Consider the following 23317-nt stretch of genomic DNA (forward strand, 5'->3'; position numbering starts at 1 on the left):
TGTAGACCAGGATGGCCTTGATCTCACAGAGATCCACTTGCCTCTGCTTCCTGGGTGCTGGGATTTAAGATGTCTCACCACCATCTGGCTCCTACTTGTTTCTTGTAAAGTGTGTTTTCCACCCAAACCTCTGTGAGGAGCATTCTCCCTCTCTATTGCTTATCTATCCCATTGGTTCAAACCTAGGAAGATAAGAAGGCTATCAAACAGTTGCTTCCTACCATTTGTTGAACAGTCTATTTATCCAAAGTCCCAACAAAGTTTTAGTTTTATTTCATGTGCGTGTTGTGCCTGTAATTATATATGCACCATGTATGTTCCTGGTGCCTGTGCAGGTCAGGAGAGTGCCTGGAATCTTCTGGAACTACAGTTACAGAGGACGGTGAGCCACCATGTGGATGCTGGGAACCAAATCAGGGTCTTTCGAAAGAGCAGCAAATGTTCTTAACAGCTGTGCTGTCTCTTGAGCCCCATAAGAAACGACGGCAGAAACAAGGTCCTAACTTCAGATTCCCAAAGTCCCGTTTCCAAGTTCAGGGTCTTCTAAGGTTTATACCAACTCATTGCCTTAGTCACTAATTCATGCTAGGACGTTAAAGGTTCGTAGTGAATTTGAAACTGGGATACTCTTGTAACCCAAAAAGCTGAGGCTTCTGGAGTTCCCTTCAAAGGGTAGATAAGAAGTTTCTCAGCTCCATGGTCAGGTGGACAGATAAGGTCAGCAAGGCTTCACAGCAAGCGAGGCTACGAGGAAAGCAGTTTGTCAACGCTCGGCCCCTTACCAGCAGGAACATTACATGTGACACTTACTACTACTCGAAATGTTTTGCCCCCTTGCCCCCAACCCCTGCCTGTGTCCATTCACCAGATCCATGTAGGGCGGGGCCATCCTGTTTCCCATCCCTGGCCTGGGCACACATCTTAAGAGCGCCTGCAGAAAGCAGTCAACAGTGTTTGGCCTGGATAGGGGCACAGGCTGTTCCGGAAGTGGACAGTGTCAGAGGTTCTAGCAGGAGAGGAGGGAGGGAGAGCCGCTGGGGAGTCTCATTGCCCCAGGGCCGAGGGTGGAGCCTTTCCCAGTCGGGAAAGGGCTGGGCCCAGCCTACATGTGAGGGCAGGACAGAGTGACTGCCAGCGCTCCCTTGAGAAGTCTGGGTGCACACTGCCGTTTGACTTCTCAGGATCCTTCTGTGTGACCTGTGAGCCGAGGATTACTGGGTACCCCAGATTTCCAGAACCCAGTCCTGGATTGCAGATCTGTAAGGTCCGTGAAAGACTAAGCAAAGATTTCTCTCTGGACTTAAGATTTCCGGAACAGGACGTCCAGCCCATCTCCGGATCCCGGCTAGATCCACACCTTCAGCCTCGTGCCCTGTCCAGGGTCCCCCGCGCCCGGCGCCCTGAGCTTGAGCGCCCCCGCATGGCGGGGCCGTGTCCCGGGGCCGGGGTTCTAGAACGAGCGGGCAGCTGCTGGCAGGACCCGCTGGCGGAGGCGCTGAGCCGGGGCCGCGCGTCTCCTGCGGTCGCGGGTCGGGGCTGCGCGCGGAGCCGGCCTCTCAGTGTGGTCTACGTGCTGACCCGGGAGCCGGGACCCGGGGTGGAGCCCGGATCGGGAACCGAGGCAGAACCACTGCCGCTGCGATGCCTGCGCGAGGCCTGTGCTCAGCTCCAGGGCACGCGGCCACCCCCGCAGCTGCGCAGCTTGCCCTTTGCGACGCTGGCGCTGGGCGACACGGCTGCGCTGGACTCCTTCTACAACGCGGGTGAGAGCCTCGGGGCGGGGCTTGAAGCTGGGCGGGACAAGGGGCGGAGCTCGAAGACCCCTGACGGGGAGAGCAGGGGTACCAGGTCTACGGAGTTACGGTAAATTAAATCCGGACGTGAGACGGGGCAGTGACAGTAGGAATAGTTAGTGGATTATGGACGTGATGGGACTGGAGACTGGATTTAGGGATCCACGCCTGGTTTCTGAGCCGGAGTTTAAGTATCTTTCTGTGAGCATGGTTCCAAGCAGGTGGGGCGGGGCTGGGAGAGGCAGGGCTGAGGGAGGGGCAGAGCTGTGGTTCTCTGCGTAAAGGGGAGAACTCATTTTTCAGGATGATCTCACGTTGGACTTTTGAGGGTGAATCAGGCCTGAGACGGAAGTTCGGTCTATGGCAAGGGGCCATCTCTACAGGGTTGGGGTTGATAAATCCTAGCATTACCACATCCCACATGGGGCTAAAGGGGCGGGAAAGGAAGCTCTGAGGCAACCTTTCGAGAGACTGGTTTATTGGAGAGAGGGATTGTGTTTGGAGACTAGGGATCGAAAGAAAATGGGCAGGGTAGGGGTAGGTCTAGAGGAGAGACAGAGAGTCCAGGGGCGAGGTCGGAAGACTATTCCTCTCTTTCCCACCTATCCGGATGCTCCACCTCATCCCTGTTTGTTCGTCCCAGAGTCAGAGAGCCGTGTATCCCGGACATCTGCTAAATTGTAGCTTAAAAATGAAGGCTGACCCGATCAGACCACAGATAAAGCCGTGAACTCATCCGTGTTGACTCATACAGTCCCTCCCTTGCGGACATTGCCACTTAAAAATGGCTGGATACAGTAAGGTACACAAACATAAAAGCACAACGTTGTCTTCACACACGATGGTGCAGACCGCTCTCAATACCCTGGCTTCGAGACTGGAGAGATGGCGCTGAGGTTAAGAGCGCTTGCTGCTCTTCCAGAGGACCTGAGGTTCCCAGCATGCACATGAGATGCACACCGCCACCTATAACTTTATCTCCAGAGGACCCTGATGCCGCCTTCTATCCTACACTCACACCAACACACACACACACACATACATATAAATAGAATGAGAGAGAGAAAGAGAGAGAGTCAGAGTGTGAAACTTCTGTTTGCAAAGTTCCTGTCTCCTACATAACCTGGAAGTGCCCCGCTGGAGCACCCCCATTTATCTCCTTCCTGGGACTTCTAGGCTCTCAGTGGGATGAGGGTCCCTGGGCATCTTCTGTAACAGCACCGATCCGAGTATTGTGACTTAGCATCAGGTGCAGGCAAGGCAGTTGAGGCAGCATGTATCTCCAGGCTCCTTTACCACTGAGCTGTGTTTCCACGCCCACCCCTCACGTCTACACTTCTGTGTCCACAGACATAGTGGTGCTGGAGGTGAGCAACTCCCTGGCTCAGCCTTCCTTGTTCTACCACCTTGGCGTGCGTGAGAGCTTCAGCATGACCAACAATGTGCTCCTCTGTTCCCAGGCAGAGCTCCCTGACCTGCAGGCCCTTCGAGTAAGTGGCCAGGTGGCTGCGGAGTTGGTGGGAGGGGGGCAGATGCAGGGTTGGGGGTAAGGCCTTCCCAGAATGCCAGTACCTGATTGTCTGCCTCCTGCAGGAGGATGTTTTCCAGAAGAACTCGGTGAGCAGAATCTACCCCTCATGCCAGTGTTATAACCTCTGACCTCCACTAACCTTCCCAGTCTCATTTATCCCTGACATCAGTGTGACCCTCTGTTCCATGTAGCCTCCTCTTGTGACGTGCACCTCTTTTCTGCTCTTCCTGTCTTCACTGGTACTAATCTCCAGTCTCTCTCTAACCCTGTGCTAACCTGTGTGTGACCTCCACTAATTGCTGCCTTCTTCCCACCAGGATTGTGTTGGCAGCTACACACTGATTCCTTACGTCGTGACAGCCACAGGCCGGGTCTTATGTGGCGATGCAGGCCTCCTGAGGGGCATAGCCGATGGGCTAGTGCAGGCTGGGGCGGGCACTGAGGCCCTCCTCACTCCCCTGGTGGGCCGGCTTGTCCGTCTGTTGGAGGCCACACCCACAGACTCTTGGTAATGGGGCTCTCAGGGAGGGGGTACCAGGTAGAGGCTGATAAAGGTGGCAAAGTGTGTTGAGGCTGAGGGACAGGCTCATCTCTCCTCTCTTCTCTCTCTGTCTCCTGGTCTTGGGCATCAGCGGCTATTTCCGGGAGACCATTCGCCAGGATATCCGGCAGGCTCGGGAGCGGTTCAGTGGGGAGCAGCTGAGGCAGGAGCTGGCTCGCCTGCAGCGGAGGCTGGACAGTGTAGAGCTGTTGAGCCCTGACATCATCATGAATCTGCTCCTGTCATACCGCGATATCCAGGTGTGTGGCGTTCAGAGAGGCCGTGGCATAGGCTAAGGCTATAACTCCAGCATTCAAGTGGTTGCGTCAGGAAGGGCAGGAGCTTGAGGTCATCCTGTTTACAAGCAAGTCTGAGGCCAGCCTAGTCTTCAGGGGATCCTGTGTGTAAACCTAAGAAGGAGATAGAGAAAGAGAGATCATTGTATGACAGCCATTTGTTACCAAATACAAGTTCAGCTCCTGGTTGAGCCTCACTCGATGGTGGCTTTAAGTAAATTGTGGGCCTCCATTTTCTTATTTTATTGTTATTTAAAAAAAAAAAACATGGTTTCACTGTGCATTCCTTGGTGGCCTGGAACTCAGCATTTAAACCAGGCTGGCTTACATACCTACTTGTTTCTACCTTCTGAATGCTGGACTAAAGGTATGTGCTGGACTAAACTGCTTTTTTTTTAAGATGTATTTTACTGTTTAATTGTGTGTATGTATGGGTGTCTGAGTTGGGGTTTGCACATTCTGTGTGCAGTTACCTGTGAAACAGGAGAGAGCGTTGTATCCTATGGGTCTGGATTTAAAGGAGGTTGTGAGCTTCCTGTTGTGGGTTCTGGGGCTCAAACTGCAGTCCTCTGGAAGAGCAGCCAGGACTCTTAACTGCTATTGGTTATCTCTTCAGCCCACGGTTCCTTATTTTTGAGGGATGATGTCATCATTGCCTCAGGGGGCATCGGTAGGTTAGAAACACCCAGGGTGGGGTACATTGTGGGTTCTCCAGGAAGGTGTGGTCTGTGAATCTGCTTGGCCTGAGGGAGGTATGCAATGTCTTCAGGTTGTGGGCAGTAGAATTTTCCTTCAAACTGAGACTAGTTGCACATGTCTTAAATCCCAGCTCTCAGTAAGCAGAGGCAAGCAGATCTCTGGGAGTTCAAGGCTAGCCTGGCCTACAGAATGAGTTCCGGGACACCCAGGGCTATGTAGAGAAAAGTTATCTCAAGCGGAAGGCCCTGGGTTCAGTCCTCAGCTCCGGGATAAAACAAAGATGTTTCCACTGGCAGTGATGGTGCAGGTGTTTAATCCGAGCACTCTGGAGGCAGAGGCAGGCAGATCTTTGTGAGCTTGAGGCCAGCCTGGTCTACAGAGTGAGTTCCAGGACAGCTAGAGCTACCTTGTCTCAGATTTAAAAAAAAAAAAAAAAAGATTTTTTCCCTCTGTGTCAAGGGCTCATTGCTGATGCGTGTTCCCTCACACAGGACTACTCGGCCATTATTGAGCTGGTGGAGACGCTGCAGGCTTTGCCCACCTGTGATGTGGCTGAACAGCACAATGTCTGCTTTCACTACACATTTGCCCTCAACAGGTGAGTAGGGGGTCAAAGCTTGAATTAGAGTCACAGGAAGTCTCTGCGACCTGTTGAGCAAGAGCACTGCAGACAGGAGCTACTGCTCCTCAGGGAATTGGCTGACCTGGGTCCTAATGTCAAGAGGTTCCTGTTGGTCTGGGCTAATGATGCCTGGTGGGGACAGAAGAGGTGGCATCCCTTTGGTAGGGTCATAGCAGTCCAAGGTCAATACTCCTTGAGTTGTTTGCAACCTGAAATCCCTTCCACCTGGACTGTCAACTCCAGAGATCAGTCCTTCCCAGGATTAGTGTCATTTGAGGCTCATTAATAGTAAAACCCCAGAAGGGTCTCTTCTGTTTATGGTCTATTGGGTCCCAGGACTGGGTGGGTCAGAGCCATCAGACGGGTCTTCAGTGCACGTTCCTCTGCCTTAGGAGGAACAAGCCTGGGGACCGAGAGAAAGCCTTGGCTGTCCTTCTGCCATTGGTGAAGTATGAAGGCCCCGTGGCTCCCGATCTGTACTGCCTGTGTGGTCGGATCTACAAGGACATGTTCTTCAGCTCTGGCTTCCAAAATGCCGGGCACCTGGAGCAGGCCTATCACTGGTAATTCACACAAGCGCATGGGTAGAGGGGGCTTAGCTCTGAGGACGCGGGGCTAGGGTTGTGGGTATCCATTCAGCCCGGTATTCCCCGCCCGACCTGACTCCAGGTACCGCAAGGCGTTTGATGTGGAGCCCAGCCTCCACTCGGGCATCAATGCAGCTGTGCTGCTCATTGCAGCGGGGCAGCACTTTGAAGACTCTGAGGAGCTCCAGCTGATAGGTAAGGCCTGCCGTTACACCACGGCACCCAACACCAGAAGGACTTCCGGAGAGGGGAGGCGCTGACTCGCGGGCTTTGAGACTGATCAGCGCCTAACTACACTGGAGGAGCCTTTGAGTGCCCCTTTAACCAGCTCCACACTTCCGGTTGTCATACTTAATCCCACATCTGTCCGTGCCCTCGCTCTCCCCTGGGCTAGGATCTTACTGCCAAGATCTTGCCACGCCTACCTTTTGGCTCAGTCCTACATGCATGGTCACACTCTTGCGCATGCGCACTCCAGTGGGACCTGCCCTTGAGCCTTATACACTCCATTGAGCCCACGCTGCCTTCCCCCCAGGCATGAGGCTGGGCTACCTGTTAGCCCGCAAAGGCTGTGTGGAGAAGATGAAGTATTATTGGGATGTGGGGTTCTACCTGGGAGCCCAGATTCTCGCCAACGACCCCATCCAGGTAGTGCTGGCCTCAGAGCAACTGTACAAGCTCAACGCCCCCATATGGTAGGTGGCCCCTTCTTCAACCCTGCACCTATGTTCATTGGCACCCCTACCCCAGCCATGACCCCAATACTTTGACACCACTCAGTGCCCGTGTTCTGCTCCGCTCTTGGTACCCGATGCCTACTCTCTGACTACATGCAGCAGCTCGGTGGCACCAGCTGGCACCTAGGTTGAGCTGAGGCCAACACCGTGTGTGTGCATTTAGGTACTTGGTATCGGTGATGGAGACCTTCCTACTGTACCAGCATTTCAGACCCACACCAGAGCCCTCGGGAGGACCCCAGCTTCGAGCTCACTTCTGGCTCCACTTCTTGCTACAATCCTGCCAGCCTTTCAAGACAGCCCCTCCTCAGGATGACCAGTGCCTGGTGAGGCCAGTGGAACCCAGGGTCCCAGGGATCCAGGGACCCAGGGACGAGGCATGTGCATTATGACAGATGCCTTTGATGCCTTTCCCCAACTGCTTATAGGTACTGGTGCTGGAGATCAACAAGGTCCTGCTGCCTGCCAGGCTTGAGATTCAGGGAACCGACCCCGTGAATGCAGTGACCCTAAGCTTGCTGGAGCCAGAGACTCAAGTGAGCTCTCTCTGAGACCCCCTTACTCACTGATTCACATTTCTTTTTCCTATCCTCTCTAGTCCCATCATCCCTACAACCCCCATCCCTCTCTTCTCACAGGAAGATCCTTCCAACTGGACCTTCCCAGTCACCTCCATCTGTGGGATCAGGTGAGAGGCAGAACTTTCCGGCGAGACCCTGTGCCACCGAAGCCTGGCATTCATCAGCCTCTCTCCTTCCCTAGTGCCTCCAAGCTGGACCAGCGCTGCTGCTTCCTATACGCGCTTCCTCCGGCCCAGGACGTCCAGCTGTGCTTTCCCAGTGTAGAGCGCTGCCAATGGTGCGCTCAACCTTCCTGAGTTAGGGTTGGGATACCCAGGGGACTGAGGGAGAGGAAGGGATGAACACGGCCTAGCGCTTGTAGGGGACCACTCCTGGCCAGATCCCCACTTCCAGCTGTTTTCTCCTCTTTAGGTTCTGTAGCCTAATTCAGGTCTTGGTGATGAATCCAGACTCCTCAGCACCCACTGAGGAGGCAGAAGGTGCAAGGGAGGTGCTGGAGGTGAGGCTGTGGAACTGGGGGGCTGGAAGAGAATGAGGGGTGAAGGGCCCCGCTGAACCGGGTGCTCTGTGTCCTACAGTTTGATTATGAATACTCGGAGACTGGTGAGCGTCTCGTGCTGGGCAAAGGCACGTACGGGGTGGTGTATGCTGGCCGTGACAGGCACACCAGGGTACGAATTGCCATCAAGGAGATCCCAGAGAGAGATAGCAGGTGGGGTGCGCTGGTTTACAAGGGTCTGGAGGGCTCAGGAGGGTGGATGGGAACAGGTTAAGTGTGTGTGTGTGTGTGTGTGTGTGTGTGTGTGTGTGTTAAGGAAACATGAGAATTGAGCAGCTGTGGGCATGTAAAAATAGCTATTTAGTGGTTGGACTTGGGGTGGTGGCCCTTACAAGTCTGTGGACAGGGTGTTGATTCTGGGGACATGGTCTTATGGTACAGGACCATAGGTGTGGGAGGTTCTGCCTGCTCACATCTATCCACCGCTCTGTCCTCAACACACTCAGATTCTCCCAGCCTCTGCATGAAGAGATCGCTCTTCACAAACGACTTCGTCACAAGAATATCGTGCGTTATCTGGGCTCAGCCAGCCAGGGCGGCTACCTCAAGATCTTCATGGAGGAAGTGCCTGGAGGTATCAGCCCGTGGGAGGGGAGTGAAACCTGAGATGTGGGGCGTGGGAAAGGAGCCAGACAGGGGTGGCAAACCCTAAGGGGAAATGAACTCTTGTGTGGGTGTGTGTGGCCTAGAATTAGCTGACAGGGTGCATTTGGTGATGGGAGTCTGGGTCAAAGTAATGGGTATGCTTGGGCCTTGATCAGAGGAATGTTGGTAAAGTTAAGTGTGCATCAACTCTAAAACTTGGATTGTTTCTGCCCAGGCAGCCTGTCCTCCTTGCTCAGGTCAGTGTGGGGACCCCTAAAGGACAATGAGAGTACTATTAGCTTCTACACACGTCAGATCCTGCAAGGACTCAGCTACCTTCATGAGAACCGCATTGTTCACCGAGACATCAAGGTCAGCCTATGGCTGGTCCCGGTGTGTGGAGACACAGTATCAGATCGAAGCTAGCAATGGTGGGAGAGAGCACACCTTTGCAAAGGGTGGGGAGTCTATCAAAGAGGTCCCTTAAAGGAGAAAAGGTCATGTGTGGAAGATCAGACACACGCTCCTATACTGGGTTGGAAGTGAGAAGACAGTCACAGGTGCCAGCTCAGAATGTACTCTCAGAAGATTCAGGGTCCCGGGATGGGGGTGGGGGTCTGGTTCATAGCAGGGTTCAATCCCAGTGTCTACTTCAATCAGGGGGACAATGTACTGATCAACACCTTCAGTGGGCTGCTCAAGATTTCTGACTTTGGCACCTCCAAGCGGCTGGCAGGCATCACACCCTGCACAGAGACTTTCACAGGTAACAGAAGGTGGTGGGGGTGTCAAGCTCTTGGAGACTTCCGGGGAAGGGAGTTTCTTTTGGGCACAGAGGTAAGGTTTTGATGGTGAATGGATCTGGCTGGAGACAGGTGACTAGATCCAGGGACAGTGGGGCAAATAGACTCCAAGGTCGGATCCGAATGAAAAAAAAAAAAAAAAAAGCTCAGTTGGTGTGAAATGGGTTGGTAGAATTTGAAGGGAGGACGATGTAATGTCAGGTACAAACTGGAAGCCTCCTGTGGCTGATGGATGAACGCCAAACAGCACGGAGGATGGAACCTTTGATGACACTCAAGAGAGGAGTGTGATGACCACTATTTGAGGTGATAGGTTCAGCATGGGTGCAGGTGACCAGCGGATGATGGAGACATTGAATGAAAGCCTACGTCATTGCTGTTCCTGTTCCTGGTCTAGGGACTCTGCAGTATATGGCCCCAGAAATCATTGACCAGGGCCCACGAGGATATGGAAAGGCAGCTGACATCTGGTCACTGGGCTGCACTGTGATCGAGATGGCCACAGGTCGACCGCCCTTCCATGAACTAGGGAGCCCGCAGGCTGCTATGTTTCAGGTGAGGCTCTCTGGGGTGTGGCTTACGGAGGGTGGGCGGAGCCAGATGGGGCCACGAGCCCATTGGATCTGACCGTGGGCTTATCCCATCTGTTCCACTTCCACAGGTGGGCATGTACAAGGTACATCCACCCGTGCCCAGTTCCCTGTCAGCTGAAGCCCAAGCCTTCCTTCTCCGAACTTTTGAGCCAGATCCCCGCCTCCGAGCCAGTGCCCAAGAGCTGCTGGGAGATCCCTTCCTGCAGCCAGGGAAGAGGAGCCGCAGCCCTGGCTCTCCTCGGCATACTCCCCGGCCCTCAGGTGCTATGAAGGTGGAGGGAGGCAATCTAGTGAAGGGCAGAGGGGCTGACGAGGTGAGCAGACTAACAGCTTGTTCCTCCCTCAGGTGTCCCTTCCAGGGCGTCCAGTCCTTCGGCTGACTCAGCCACACAGTCTCAGACATTCCCAAGGCCCCAGGCACCCTCTCAGCACCCACCCAGCCCTCCAAAGCGCTGCCTTAGTTATGGGGACACCAGTCAGCTCCGGTGAGCGCCTAAGGTCCTTGAGTGGGTCCTCTTCATCTAGTTTTGCCTTTGTAGTCATTTCCTCCAGAAAAAGGCCTCTCTGGGTCTCAAACACCCTGACCGCTTACAAGAACAGGATCTATTACCTCCTGCCCTCTCCTAGATGCCTGTGGCATTCACGCTGCCAACCCCCAGACGGGCTCAATTTCTATTATCCCCGTGAAGTAGGCATAAAAGAGCCAAGATTCAAACCCTGCAGCAGAGGTGGCTGCATGGCGTTGCCCACCCTCCATCTGATGCCCCTCATTGTGCCCAGTGTGCCCGAGGAGCCCGCTGCCGAGGAACCCGCGTCCCCAGAAGAGAGTTCAGGCCTGAGTCTGCTGCACCAGGAAAGCAAGCGCCGGGCCATGCTGGCTGCCGTGCTGGAACAGGAGGTGCCCACACTAGCAGAGAATCTCCTGGAACAGGAACAGGTGGGCGGCCCGCCCCAGCGCCCCCTAGTGGTCGAGTTGGGATAAGAATTTATGGTCCACCAGCGAGCATCTCTTGACTGCGGATGCGAACACCCACGGACGCCCCCCTCTTTTTAGGATTCACGACTCAGCAGGAATCATGTGGAACTTCTGCTTCGGTGCCTCGGGGCACAAATCCACACTCCTAACCGCCGGCAGCTGGCCCAGGAGCTGCGGGCCTTGCAAGTTCAGCTGCGGGCCCAGAGCCTGGGGCTTGCGCTTTTGAAGGGACCGCTCTTCGCCTTTCCAGACGCGGTGAGGAAGCTTCCTTGAAGTTAGGGCTGTGCAATAACAGGTCGTGAGTAAGATCTTGGTGCTCCAGAATTTTATGACTTCCAGGAAGGCGCATGTCCAGTCCTGGCTTCCCAGTCCCACCCTTGACCCCAAGTCCGCCCACCTCTCTTAGACTGCAGCAGACTTTTTAAGGCTTTGCAACTCAAGCCCCACCTCTGTTTGAGATTCAACCGCGCCTTTCTTCCCCAACCCAGGTGAAGCAGATCCTCCGCAGACGCCAGATCCGCCCACACTGGATGTTCGTGTTGGACTCGCTGCTTAGCCGTGCAGTCCGGGCGGCACTGGCTGTGCTGGACGCGGGTAGGCGGGGTTGGATCCCGCCAGCCGGTCGGTGGGGGTGTAGCCTGTGGGCGTGGCGAACGTTAAATTGGGTAGTTTTCTCTCTGGCCGTCTGGGGTCCTAAACGGTCGCTGCGCCCACCTTGAGCCCAATCTACTCGAACTGGTAGAGGCGGAGAAGAAAGCGGTCTCACCGAGGTCAGAGGAGTGGAATAAAGGGGAGTCCCAGCAGAAACCGCAGGAGAGCCAGCAGCTGCAGAGCCAGCTCCCACCAGAGCAGGGACCTCCATCGCCTATGGTGCAGCTGGGCCTCTTGCGAGCTGAGACCGACAGGTGAAGCCTCTCGGAATCACCGGGATAAGGTGTAGGTAGAGGCTTCCACCCGCAGGTCATTCCGTCCTATCCCCTCTACCGTCCCACAGGCTTCGGGACGTTCTGGCTGAGAAGGAACGTGAGTGCCAGGCCCTGGTGCAACAGGCCCTGAATCGGGTGCATGTAGAGACAAGGACGTGTGCCCTGGCTTCTGAGACCCCAGGTGAGCAGACTTGACTGGGAAATGGTAAATAGAAGGCCGGCTCTAACAGAGGACACCTTTGCCCTCTCTCATCACCTGCCTTTCTGACAGCCACTCCCCCAAAGGACCAGAACCTGGTGCAGTGGCTACAGGAACTGAGTGTAGACCCAGCCACTATCAAAACGGTGAGCAAGTGCGAGTTGGCGCTTCCCCTACCCCCCACGAACCAAAGGCAGCTCCTCAGTCAGTCTTCAGCTAAATTTTCTTACTGCTGCAAAGATGCTCAACAGGGGAAGAGCCCTTAGTATGCGCTCCTCATTATATGGATGGGGGAAATTCCGGCCACAAAGGAGCCTGAGAATTCTGTTAGAAGCAAGAACCTGAGTTTCTAGTTATATTTCTGTGCAACCTGATCTTTCCCTGTTTCTGTGGTTCTTGGTTTGAGACCAGCTCCTGAACCATAGCTTCACCCTTCAAACCCTGCTCACCTGTGCCACTCGAGATGACCTTGTCTACACCAGAATCAGGTACACCTTAGGCCCTCCAGGGATGAGTCATGTAGCCCCTGCTAGCAATCCTTGGACATCCCCTGCCCTGTGGGCCTGCCTTGATTCCTCCCTAAAAACCACAGGGGAACAAGTTCTCCTGTGTATAGTGGTTCCTAAAGAGAGACTGAATTACATTGATCCCTGATGTTCCCAGGGGAGGGATGGTATGCAGAATTTGGAGAGCCATCTTGGCACAGCGAGCAGGAGCCACATCGCTCACCCCTGGACCCCGGGATGCTGAGTAATGACATCAAAGGACACAGACATGGATGGATGAACAGAGGAGACACAAACAGCTTTTGACACACTTGTCCCAGAATCTAAGAGCAACTGCAAGACCCGGGACCAACCCGAATGGGTGGAACGAACTAGGGAGGCACCCAAAGGACACTACATCCAATCGAAGACTTATTAAATGGAACACTTGCTACTATGCTTATCAGAAGGGTGTATGTGGGGGTGGGGAGTGTCCAAGGAGCAGCCCCTTCAAGTCTCCATGCCTGAGTGACCCCTTTTCAATCCCTGGGCTCTTTCAAGCTAATGCCTTACCACGCAGACTTCATACCCATTGAGTAGGCAGTAGCTCTGTAAACAGACTTTATTGAGTCCGGCCATGTGTTAGGTGGGTATCCACAGAGGGGTTTAACAAGGCTATGCTCTGGGGACCAGGTTGGTTCTGAGGGGCAGAAGGCCATCCACCCACTCACAGGGCCGCTCCAGGAGTGTCTGCCATAGCTGCTTCTCCTCGGGTGTGGAATCCATCCAGGGCACCTGGAGCCCATAACTACTGCCTGGATATGGGTGAGCCAAAGTGGGGGATACTGTTACCTTGGAGACCTCAGGTCCCAAGAACAACTTTCTGATCCCAGATTATGCACTGAGCTTAGGAAAGGGTAATGATGTATCCAATGTCACCCACTGAGCCCGTGCCTCCAAGCTCGGCTCCCCTCAAGGGCCTGCTCTGCTCACCGGTACCAAGGCTGAGGCGTGTGCCCCCCAGCTGGCGACTGGCCAGGGCCCCATGGTCCCACAGGGAGAGCTCAGCACAGGCCTGGCGTAGGTCAGCAGGCCCAAAGCCATCATAAACCATGGTGTGGTTGAACACAGGGCTGAGACTTCGTCGGACCACTCTTGTGCGTTGGCGGCTGGCCCGACTGTCATCAGGTAGCACGGAGCTGTGACGGAGTAATAAAGGAGAGCTGGCCCCTGGCAATCTACCCCCAGGCACTCCCCACCTAAACCAACCAGGCAGCATGTCCTGTCCTATCATATGTCCGTGTTCCCTGGCCCCTGCCTGAGATTGGATCTCTAGGCCCTCGGTGTTCTGGGATCTTCATACCAATAAGGCTTCTTACCTGAAACTGATAACTGTTCACAGGATTCCAGAGGGAAGTCTCCTGAATGCAATTCTGCTGTTTCCTGGCCCGATAACCTTCAGCACCCCCTACCCACCCCTTTAGTTCCCAAAGCTTCAACCACTGTGCAGAATAAAATATTGTCACTCTGATAATAGAGTAACAGAAAGGAAGCCAGAACAGGAGCCCAAAATCAGAGAGGACTACCTCTGTTTCACTCCTAGAAGGTGAGGCAACATCAGAAACATCCAGAAGCACTTAGACGTTCTGCAGAGCTTACTTTGAAAACCGCGGGACTGGGGTGTAGCTCAGTGGTAGAACTTGTGTGTGTGTGTGTGTGAGAGAGAGAGAGAGAGAGAGAGAGAGTCTCCAGAGTGTTAACTACAATCATCAACCATTGAATCACAAGTTCAGAGCCAAACTCCATAGCTTGTCCTTCCAAGAGTTCAAAGGAGGGACCCTCGTGGCCTTTGCATCATGGGGCACAGCCTCCTCAAAATGCAGCCTGTGCTGGCTAATTTTATGGCAACTTGGCACAAACTAGAGCAGTGGTTCTCAACCTCCCTGATGCTGAAATCTTTTAATATAGCTCCTCATGTTGTGGTGACCCCCCCACCACCATGAAATTATTTCATTGCTTCTTCGTAACTGTAATTTACTACTGTTATGAATTGTACTGTAGAAAGCTGATATTTGGGACCCACAGGTTGAGAACCACTGAACTAGGGTTATCTGAGAGGAGGGAATCCCAACTAAGAAAATGCTTCCAGAAGATCATGTGAGCAAGCCTGTAGGGCATTTCCTTAACTACTTACTGATTGATGTGGGAGGGCCCATTCCATTGTAAACCGGGCCACCCCTGGGCTGGTAATGGCTGGTAATCTTTGATTCTATAAAAAAGGCTAAGCAAGACTTGAAGAGCAATCCATGAGGAGTAAGCCAGTAAGCAGCACTCTTCTGGCTTCTGCATCAGCTCCTGCCTTCAGGTTCCTGCCCTATTTGAGTTCCTGTCCTGGCTTCCTACAGTTATAGACTACAATATGGAAGTGTAAGCCAAATAAGCCACTCCCCCCCAACCTGCTCTTTGGTCATGGTGTTTCATCAAAGTAATAGAAACCTTGACTAGATATAGCCCCTTAGTTCCCCTGACTCCGTTTTGTTATTATTACACAGGTCTCACTATGTAGCTTTGGCTGACCTGGATGGAACTAGCTAAGTAGACCAGGCTGGCCTGGAACTCAGAGAGACACACCTGCCTCTGCCTCCACAGTGCTGCCACCATGCCTAGCCTGAACTTTAATGTTGAGATAGGTCTCATGTATCCATGTAGTCATAAATGACCTTAAACTGATGCTCCTGCCTCCAATCCTAGTTTACGTAGGTTGTCAGGATCAACCCAGAGCCAGAGGCTCTTGCAGGATAAACAAGCACTCCACCCACTGAAACAACAGCCCCAGCCCCAACCCTCTGCCTGGCTGATCACTTACATGCGTGCACTTGCGCACATGCGCGTGTGCGCGCACACACACTTAGCACACTTAGCACACTTAGGCTGACTGATCTTGGTTGGAGGGACAGGCTGATCAGAGGCTGAAAGCAGAAGGACTGCCCCTCACCATTGAATGTAAGTGTCCAGGGATCCTGGCCGCAGTGGTAGGAGGCCCTGAGCTTCCTTTATCCAGAAGTGTAGCTCCCCACTCGGAGGCTGTCCTCCTCCTGTGGGGGACACTCCAGTTCAGATCACCACCTCACAGAACAGGTCTCCCACCTCCCAGGACCAGTCCAGCTTGACCTCTCACTTACCCTCTGAGCCGGCAGGGACGTACTTGAGGGACAGAGACAGCAGCCCACGGCTGGGAAGCTCGTCTGGAGACGGGGGAACCTTAAAAGGCCAGAAGTGGGTGTATCAGTAGTGAAACAGAATCAAGTGTGAGAAGGGTGTTGGGGGCAGGGCCTTTATTGAGGAGCCTGATGGCAGCGTTCCCCAGGAAGATGCACCCTGGCTGGCAAGCCTGCCCTAATGGTAACAGTATGAGGCCAAGGCTCTGCCAAAGGTCCAGGTCTGTGGGTACTTGGTCCAGCTGGCCTGTGGTACAAAGAAATATCTGTGACCACACACCAGCCCTTACCCGAGGCTGAAGGGGGAGCCAGGTAGCCTCAGAGTCCCAGTTCCACGTGTCTAAGGGCACTTCGACCTCTCCCAGAAAGATGTTGCGACCCAGACTTTCACGGTGCCACACAGACAGGCTCAGCACACGGCCTGTGAGATCAGCCTGCTGGACAGAGTGCTGGGGACAGGGAATGAGGTTTAGTGGCACTCTCTCGAGGCCCTGGAGTCGCTGCGGCCCACCTGTTGACTGGAGATGGTCTCCCCATGTTCCTTTCTAGGATGGAATCCTGATTCAGGGTTAACTGGGGCTCACTATCACTTTCTAGCACAAATCTGGGTTTTGGATTGCACTAACCACTAACTGTCTTGTCATCACTCCCATAGAACAAGGCCTGGAGCCATCAGGAAAATTAAATAACTCGGAAGCCCCTGCCACTTACTCCACCGAAAAGGTCGCCCTGTTCATTTGCAGGGATGACAAAACCCTCGACGCCTTACCCGCAGAGTCTCGTTGAAGATCGGGTTAAGATTCCGTTTCTTCACCGACGTCTTACGCTTGTTCTGTTTATCCGGGAGGAGGTAGCTTTTCACGTAGCTGGGCAAGGGATGTGAAGGCTAGATGTAAGGAGGAGCCTTCCAGAGCTTTGTCCAGCTCTGGGGTCTTCCCCAGTCACCAAGCAGAACACAGCGCCCATGTGGCATCCAATTAAGGCGCCTCCCAAATAATATTGTTGCGCCCATTTTGATGAGAAAACTGAGGCCAAGGCAAGTTAAGTGGTAGGTTGGGCGATGGATCCCCCGCCCCAGACCCCCTGCAACCCACTGGGGAGATAGGCACTCACGGATCGGAGCGGCGACGCCTGGCAGCGGCCAGACCCTGGCACTGGATCACCTGAACCCGCAGCTCGCCGGTGCCAGGCTCGTAGCGCAGCGAGAAGAGCAGGGAGCCCCGCACCTGCACCGTGCCCGCCTCCGCCTCCCCGGACAAGCTCTTCAGGCTGCCGCTCAGCTGTGGGCGGGGCGGGTGGGAGGTCAGGGTCCCCACAGGGAAGCTTCCCACTATGGGATTTGCCTGGGCACCCCGCCCAGTCCTTCCCTAGTTTTTCACCGTGGAGGAGTTGAGGCTGGACACCGAGGAGCTGTTGCTGAGCATGCGGTCGAGGGAGGGGCCCAGCCCGGGGACCTCGTCTCCATTCTCCAGGATCTTGGAGGTCGTCTTGGTCTGGAGAGGGGAGAAGCGACCGGGGCGCCCTCTACTTCCCTGGACCGTGGGGGAAGGGTTTGGGGGGATTCACCGACGGCTCCCATCCCCGGGGCGGGTACGTTTTCTGTCTGGAATCCACTCCCGGTCTTGAGAACAGCCACTGGCTACTCCCTCCTACCTGGGCTGGAGTTGGCTTTGACTCCTGCTCCACCTTCTGCTCAGGATCCAGCTCTGGGTCCGCCTCTGCCACCTGCACACCCCTTTGGCCAGGGGCTGGAGTGAAGGTACAAGCTGCTGAAAGAGTCCCTCTCCCGTGTGTCCCTAAGCAAACCTGGAGGGACCTGTTCACAACTCTAGTCACCTGTCAGCTTCAGGCCCCAGTGGTAACCTAGTGGTTGTCCCTGAAGGCCAAATGAGGGGAACCCAGGAAGAAGGAAGGTGAATATGATGTTTGGGGTCATTAAAAATGGCCTCTGATCCCCCCAACCTCTTATGTTCCCCAGCACACCCTACCCTCCTGCTCGCTCACCTTCCTGGTCCTGAGGCTCCTCCCCCTCCTGACCGGAAGCTTTTGTGGGTACATATGGCGAGGAGAAATCAGGCCCCTGAAGAAAACAGAGGATAGAGGTCACAGTGGGGGTTAAAGAGAAAGAGACGAAGGGTCATGCTGGGGTCAGAGGTCAAAGACTCCAGCCTGTTTACCTCAGGGTCAGAGTAGGGCTGCCCTCAGGGCAGGGCTAGCTACCAGCTGCAGGACCTGTCAAGCCTGTATGTATTTCACACTCCGGCATCTCCTGTCTCTCCTGCTGTGCCTGCCTGACTTCTAGGTTCAGGTGGTGAGGGCCATATCCTCTGAGTCCCTGGCCTCAGCCTCACCCATTTCAGTCCAACCACTTTTTTTTTTTTTTTTTTGGTAGTAAACTGACTTCACATCTTGGGTGTTTTTGAGGATGACCTTCAATTTCCGATCCGATCCTCCTGTTTCTACCTCCTGAGTGTCAGGATCTAGGGTGTTCACCACCATGCCAGGTTTATGTAGGGCGGGGGATCAAGCCCAGAGCACCATGAGTGTTAAGCAACTTAGCTACATCCTTTGTGCTTGTTTTTCAAGACAGGGTTTCCCTGCGGAGTCCTGGCTTTCTGAAACTCTGGAGTTGTTAAAGATTCAAGGTTGGCCTCAAACTCACAGAGATCTGCCTGGCTCTGCCTCCCAAATGCTGGGATTAAAGGCATGCACCACCACTGTCCTTATTCTTTGGGGTTTTTTTGTTTGTTTGTTTGTTTGTTTGTTTTTAGATTTGTTTTTTTAAGTGAATATTGAAGATTTTATTTATTTTATAAATATATGATGAGCACGCTGTAGCTGTCTTCAAACAGGGCATTGAATCCCATTACAGATGGTTGTGAGCCACCAAGCGGTTGCTGGGAATTGAACTCAGGACCTCTGGAAGAGCAGTCAGTGCTCTTAACCGCTGAGCCATCCCTCCAGCCCCTAAATCCTCATTCTTAAGAGCTGGAGTTACAAATTCCTTTAGAAGATAGGTGTTGGCCACAGGTTGATCAAGAAGGTGGTGAAGCCCAGAGACAAAAGAGACTTGTGCAGGTCTCCTGATCCCAGTCATGGGGTTCTTTCCCCTGTACGTTCACCCCCGTGTGGAATAAAGGTGCACTCGCTGTTAACTCAGTCCCTGGGTACTCACTCGGGTCTCAGTGTGTGTTTCTGGAGCAGCCACCTTTATGGAGACCCTGGAAGGAGGAAGCCAGAGTTTTCAGGACTGGGTACCTGCCAGTCGCCCTCTCCTCTACGTGCTTTCTCCTCACCTGGACCCAGACTCTTCTTCAATGGTGTCTTTCTCAGCAGCCCCTGCTTCACCATCACTCCCCAGAGCCTGGTCTCCTGGGCTCAGGTGAGAGATTCTGTGAGCCTGCAGTCTCAGGAAGTCCCATACTGGCCATGACCCACAGGATAGATGCCCTTCCACCTCCTAGAGCCCGCAGACGGGCAGGGCCACTCAGACATTCAGTATGGGGGCAGCCAGAACTTGAACCCAGGACCCAGTCCTGCCCATTACGGTCTGCACCCTTGACTTCCCAGGGCTTCCCCTCTCTGCCTTAAGGTCTCCTCACCCTTAGAGCTCTTCTTCCTTCGGATAGAAGCCCGGACGAGGTCAGAACCAAAATGGGCGTGGTGGTGCCGCTGTGAACGTGCTTCTTGGAACCAGTCCCCTGTCAGGATCTTCAACTGCCAGGGGTCTGCCAGTGAGGCCCGGAGCTTGCTGGAGGACAGTAGAGGACACAGCTGTCACGACTCACCCAATCAACATCCCTGACATCTGCTCGGGACCAGGGACCAGGGACTCATCAGCAAATCACACTTGACCCTTGTCCTGGAGGCACCCAAGCTACTAAGGAGAGACAGGATCCAGAAGAGACAGGTGCAGGGATGGCGCAGGGATGGCGCAGGGATGGCGCAGGGATGGCAGCACGCTTCTGTGGGAATGAATCCAGGAAGACTCCCCAGAGGCACTGACATGAGAACCATTTCTTAAAGGATAAATTGAAATTCTCCAGGTTGAGAGGCAGCATAATCAGTGTTCATCATGTGGTTATCGTGGGCCATGCCTGATAGTTTATTTTGCATGTTACATGTAACATATGTGTGGCATGCATGCACGTATGTTCTCATGTATCTGGTCACATGCATGTGGAGGTCAGAGACTGAACTTGCCCATCTTTCTCTACCTCTCTCTGTCCTATATATTGAAACAAGGTCTCTCTGTTGAACCCCGAAGTTCAGTGATCTGCTGAATCTAGCTAGCCAGCTTGCTTCAGTAATTCTCTCACCATTGTCGACGTGCTGGGACTAAAGGTGGGCCACCTTACCACCCTGGCATTTATGTGGGCACTGGAGATCTGAACTCTATGTCTCAAGCCTATGCAGTAAGAGTTTTACCCACTGAAGCATCTCTCTGCCCCCTTAGCTTATGTTTTAGTGGAGAAAGAGGAGGTTCAAGGTCAAAGTAGCTGCTCAAGGTTACACAGCTGTCCCCTGACACTGCTTGTCACTCTTGAGATCCTCTGCCACTGGGGAGAAAAAAACATCTTTGGCTTGGAAGTCAAGTCTTCAGGGACTAGGGAACACACTCGAGGGTATAGCAGGCTTATGTATATGTAGGCGGGGCTTATAGGCAAAGGGACAAGATGGGGAGCTGCCAGGGATCAATCAGGTGAGCTACGGACACATAAAGACTTTGACACTAGGTAATAAGGGATGAGGGAGGGACCAGAAGGGTACTGAGCACAGGCAGTATCTGTCCACCAAAGTGTCCTGTCCCAAGGTGGTGGCCAGAGTGGAAAAACCCAGAGAGTGGGAGGCTACGGACCTGTTACAGGTTTGAGAGAAGTGATGAGCTCTGAGCTAGCCAAGGTCAATGGAGACCAAAGGGTAGAGCCAAAACCGACCCAGACCCAACAACGGTCAGCATCCAAGGACCCTGGATCCCTTCCTTCTGGTTGATGGCTGTCCTGTCTCACCTGATCCGCCCTTCCTCTAGCTGGCGCAGGTGGGCATCTCGTTTGAGGACATCAGAGATGGTCTCCTGCTCCTCCTCCGTCAAGAAGCTGAGGTCCAGCAATCCCTCAGCTTCAGGTCCTAGTCCATGTGCCATGGGGAGGGAGGGCAGGGCCCAAAGCCTCTCCTGAGATGGGTGGCCTCTCTGGGGCATCAGCTGGGGTTGTGTCCCAGCTGGGCATATGTAACTTCCTGCAGATAGACCAAGGGCTGATCAGTGTCTCGCAAATGCATAGCACATACTGGAGCCAGCTGCTGGTTTCTCCCAAGCATATAGACGAGCAACAGGGACTAATCAAAGGAAGGCCAGGTCAAGGTGAGGTAGATGGAAGTGATGCACTCTAAGAAATGTACACGTGTGCATGCCTCTGAGGATGAAATACAGAGTATTGCAAGACAGTACACACTGACACACATACACACTGTTCTACGCACAGTCATATGGGTACACTGGACAAAGACAGTTACATGCACACACATCCTCCATGAAAAGACTATGCTCTCTCTCATGCATGCAAGCATTCACACACACACACACACACACACACACACACACCATGGACTATGTACACATGCACAGAGACCTATGCTCAAGAGCTGTGCACAGTAATTCTTAAACCTGCACACAGTATGCCCACTCAAGGACAAGTACGCAATCACCTACAAGAATAAGTCCCTGCATATCCACAGATGTCTCTGGCTTTTCTCACACACTGCCTGTCTAACCTGCTTCGAACTACTAGAAACTAAGGACAGCTCATTCCCCTCAAAGCTGAGATTTTGCACACAACATAACCTGAGTCTTAATGAAATGCAAAAATATACCTGCATAAGCATGTGAATGCATGCGCAGCCTTCTCCACCCACCGTTCCTGTTTATCCCCTACCCAGTCTGCCTCTACTCTGGCTTCCCTCCACCCTGCCCTGGCCCATTTGGCCTTCCTGTTTGAGGCAACCTCCTCCCCCAACCCTCACCCTAACTTCCTCCCCCCAACTCCCACAGCACCCAAATCCCACAGCACCTGCCTGAGATTTCCCCGCCATCAGCCCTGCTATCATAGGGGAGCTTCGGAACCCCTCGGGTCTGACCCCAGGCCTCCCTAACCTCCAAACCTGGCTGGAAGCCTCAGCTGGCCAAACAGCTCAGGCCCAGGTACCACAGCCACTCCGGAAGAAAAACATTGCCAGCTGAGAGGGGCGTGTGGACGTGGCAAGGGACCAGCATTCAGTAGTGGCCCTGGCCTGGGCCCACTGGGCAGTATCTCTCTTTCCCACCCCCTTCTATGCCAGGCCTACAGCTGGGGTTGAAATGGGAGGAGGGCAGTTCAGGGGCAGGTCCTGGCTTGTGCCCTTCTCCTGCCTCTGTCTCCTCCCAGCTGAGTCAGTATTTAAGCATAGCAAGCAAGGACGCCTCCTCTCCACTCCCCCCCACCCCCCTCCCCCCCCCCCCCCCCCCCCGGGGAAGGGGTCTGCACATCTCCATCTCCATAGTCCTGGGCTGGATGCCTGGGTACCAACAGTGACTCTTTCTCTGAGTACTGTGCTTGAGGTGCTGGTATCAAGCCAGCTTGTGACTTTTCTGTGAAGTGTCTGAGCATTGCTTTGTCCTGCTGTTGTCCTGCGGTCATAGTAGACATGTCTACAAGCCAGGGTAAAGCATAGCATCTGGACCTGAATACCGTGTTGCTTTATGATACTACAGTGTCTTACGGGAACGTTGCTGGTGTGGGCAGCGACTTTCTGGGAGACAGTGCCGTGTGGGTGTGTGCATTTCTTCCTGTGTGGTCCGCCAGCCCAGGCTGGGTTGTGGTGTGTACTTTAGTACCCGGGGGACCGCCAGATGTGTATGTGAGTGGAGGTAGAGGACACTTGGCAGGAGTGTGCCTGGCTTTGTCTTACGGGTTTGCTTGGTCTGGGCTGTGGGCCTACAAGGCCAGGGTCTCTCTACCTCCAGTTGTATCTCTTTCAGAGGCAGACTAAGCACCAGGTGTCCCTTGCCCTGTACTGACACCATGAGACCCTTTAGTGATAGAAAGTGCCGATCTACCTGGCCAGGTCAGAGTCATAATCTTGCTTGAACCTTCCACTCCCCCAACCCCCACCCCAAACCCTTGAGGAACCAGAATGTGGTCAGGACACCAGGTGGCAGTGCCTGTCCCTTAGACCACTGGGTGTGTTACCTGTAAGGGTCCAGTAGGGACAACGTCAAAGGCAACTCCAGCTCTCCAGGAAGGCGGTTCAGAGACTAGAAAAGCAGAGGGGACTAAAGCTGACTCGCCCAGCAGCTGCTGCCCCAGCCCTGAGGAGGTGGAGGTGGAGGAGGAGACACCTCAGCAGGGCCTGGTGCAAAACCGGGCCTGGACTGCAGCTCCTCAGGGTGCACCGGGTGTGCCCACAGCAGCTGTCAGAGAACCCAGGGCCAGTTTTGTAGGCCCTTGTGGCCAGGCCCAGCTGTACTGCACATGCCAGACTTACCCAGTAACTAAAGCAAACCTCACCTGCAGAGGGCTAGCTCAGGGCCTCGGTTGGTCCATCTGTGG

At 54.0% G+C, this 23317-nt stretch overlaps 2 protein-coding genes across 2 annotated transcripts; one reads left to right on the forward strand and one right to left on the reverse strand.

Moving 5' to 3' along the window:
- The first annotated feature begins 1108 nt into the window (after window positions 1-1108).
- On the forward strand, window positions 1109-13103 carry MAP3K6 (mitogen-activated protein kinase kinase kinase 6). The gene is made up of 29 exons (XM_080920638.1): window positions 1109-1763; window positions 3144-3283; window positions 3387-3410; window positions 3642-3832; window positions 3957-4125; window positions 5352-5458; window positions 5875-6045; window positions 6152-6264; window positions 6605-6764; window positions 6970-7132; window positions 7235-7342; window positions 7445-7494; window positions 7569-7664; window positions 7799-7886; window positions 7966-8099; window positions 8393-8520; window positions 8767-8903; window positions 9192-9297; window positions 9732-9889; window positions 9996-10188; window positions 10274-10412; window positions 10708-10864; window positions 10982-11158; window positions 11392-11497; window positions 11646-11808; window positions 11898-12010; window positions 12101-12174; window positions 12440-12516; window positions 12692-13103. The coding sequence occupies exons 1-29, from the start codon at window positions 1421-1423 to the stop codon at window positions 12780-12782; spliced, it is 3876 nt and encodes a 1291-aa protein (XP_080776764.1). The 5' UTR covers window positions 1109-1420; the 3' UTR covers window positions 12783-13103.
- A 69-nt stretch (window positions 13104-13172) lies between these two features.
- On the reverse strand, window positions 13173-23021 carry SYTL1 (synaptotagmin like 1). Its single transcript, XM_080920639.1, has 15 exons — window positions 22958-23021; window positions 20741-20969; window positions 19334-19482; window positions 19028-19103; window positions 18907-18952; window positions 17736-17811; window positions 17385-17500; window positions 17111-17224; window positions 16845-17011; window positions 16501-16597; window positions 16022-16180; window positions 15696-15774; window positions 15509-15608; window positions 13507-13712; window positions 13173-13328 (listed from the first exon to the last, which is right to left on the reverse strand). Exons 2-15 carry the CDS (start codon window positions 20929-20931, stop codon window positions 13189-13191), a joined length of 1716 nt encoding a protein of 571 aa, XP_080776765.1. The 5' UTR covers window positions 20932-20969; window positions 22958-23021; the 3' UTR covers window positions 13173-13188.
- Between the last annotated feature and the right edge of the window lie 296 nt (window positions 23022-23317).

This window comes from Micromys minutus, assembly GCF_963924665.1.
Source record: "Micromys minutus genome assembly, chromosome: 9".
NCBI classification, from domain to species: domain Eukaryota; kingdom Metazoa; phylum Chordata; class Mammalia; order Rodentia; family Muridae; genus Micromys; species Micromys minutus.

What these genes read in the sequence shown, in the direction of transcription:
- MAP3K6 (XM_080920638.1), top strand. Translation starts at nt 1,421, where the DNA reads ATGGCGGGGCCGTGTCCCGGGGCCGGGGTTCTAGAACGAGCGGGCAGC. An exon ending in AAGCTCAACGCCCCCATATG is followed by an intron (nt 6,765 to 6,969) that starts GTAGGTGGCCCC and finishes GTGTGCATTTAG; the next exon opens with GTACTTGGTATCGGTGATGG. An exon ending in TGCTGGAGCCAGAGACTCAA is followed by an intron (nt 7,343 to 7,444) that starts GTGAGCTCTCTC and finishes CTCTTCTCACAG; the next exon opens with GAAGATCCTTCCAACTGGAC.
- SYTL1 (XM_080920639.1), bottom strand. Translation starts at nt 20,931, where the DNA reads ATGCCCCAGAGAGGCCACCCATCTCAGGAGAGGCTTTGGGCCCTGCCC. An exon ending in CCAGCCTCAACTCCTCCACG is followed by an intron (nt 17,012 to 17,110) that starts GTGAAAAACTAG and finishes CCCCGCCCACAG; the next exon opens with CTGAGCGGCAGCCTGAAGAG. An exon ending in CGTCCCTGCCGGCTCAGAGG is followed by an intron (nt 15,609 to 15,695) that starts GTAAGTGAGAGG and finishes TGTCCCCCACAG; the next exon opens with GAGGAGGACAGCCTCCGAGT.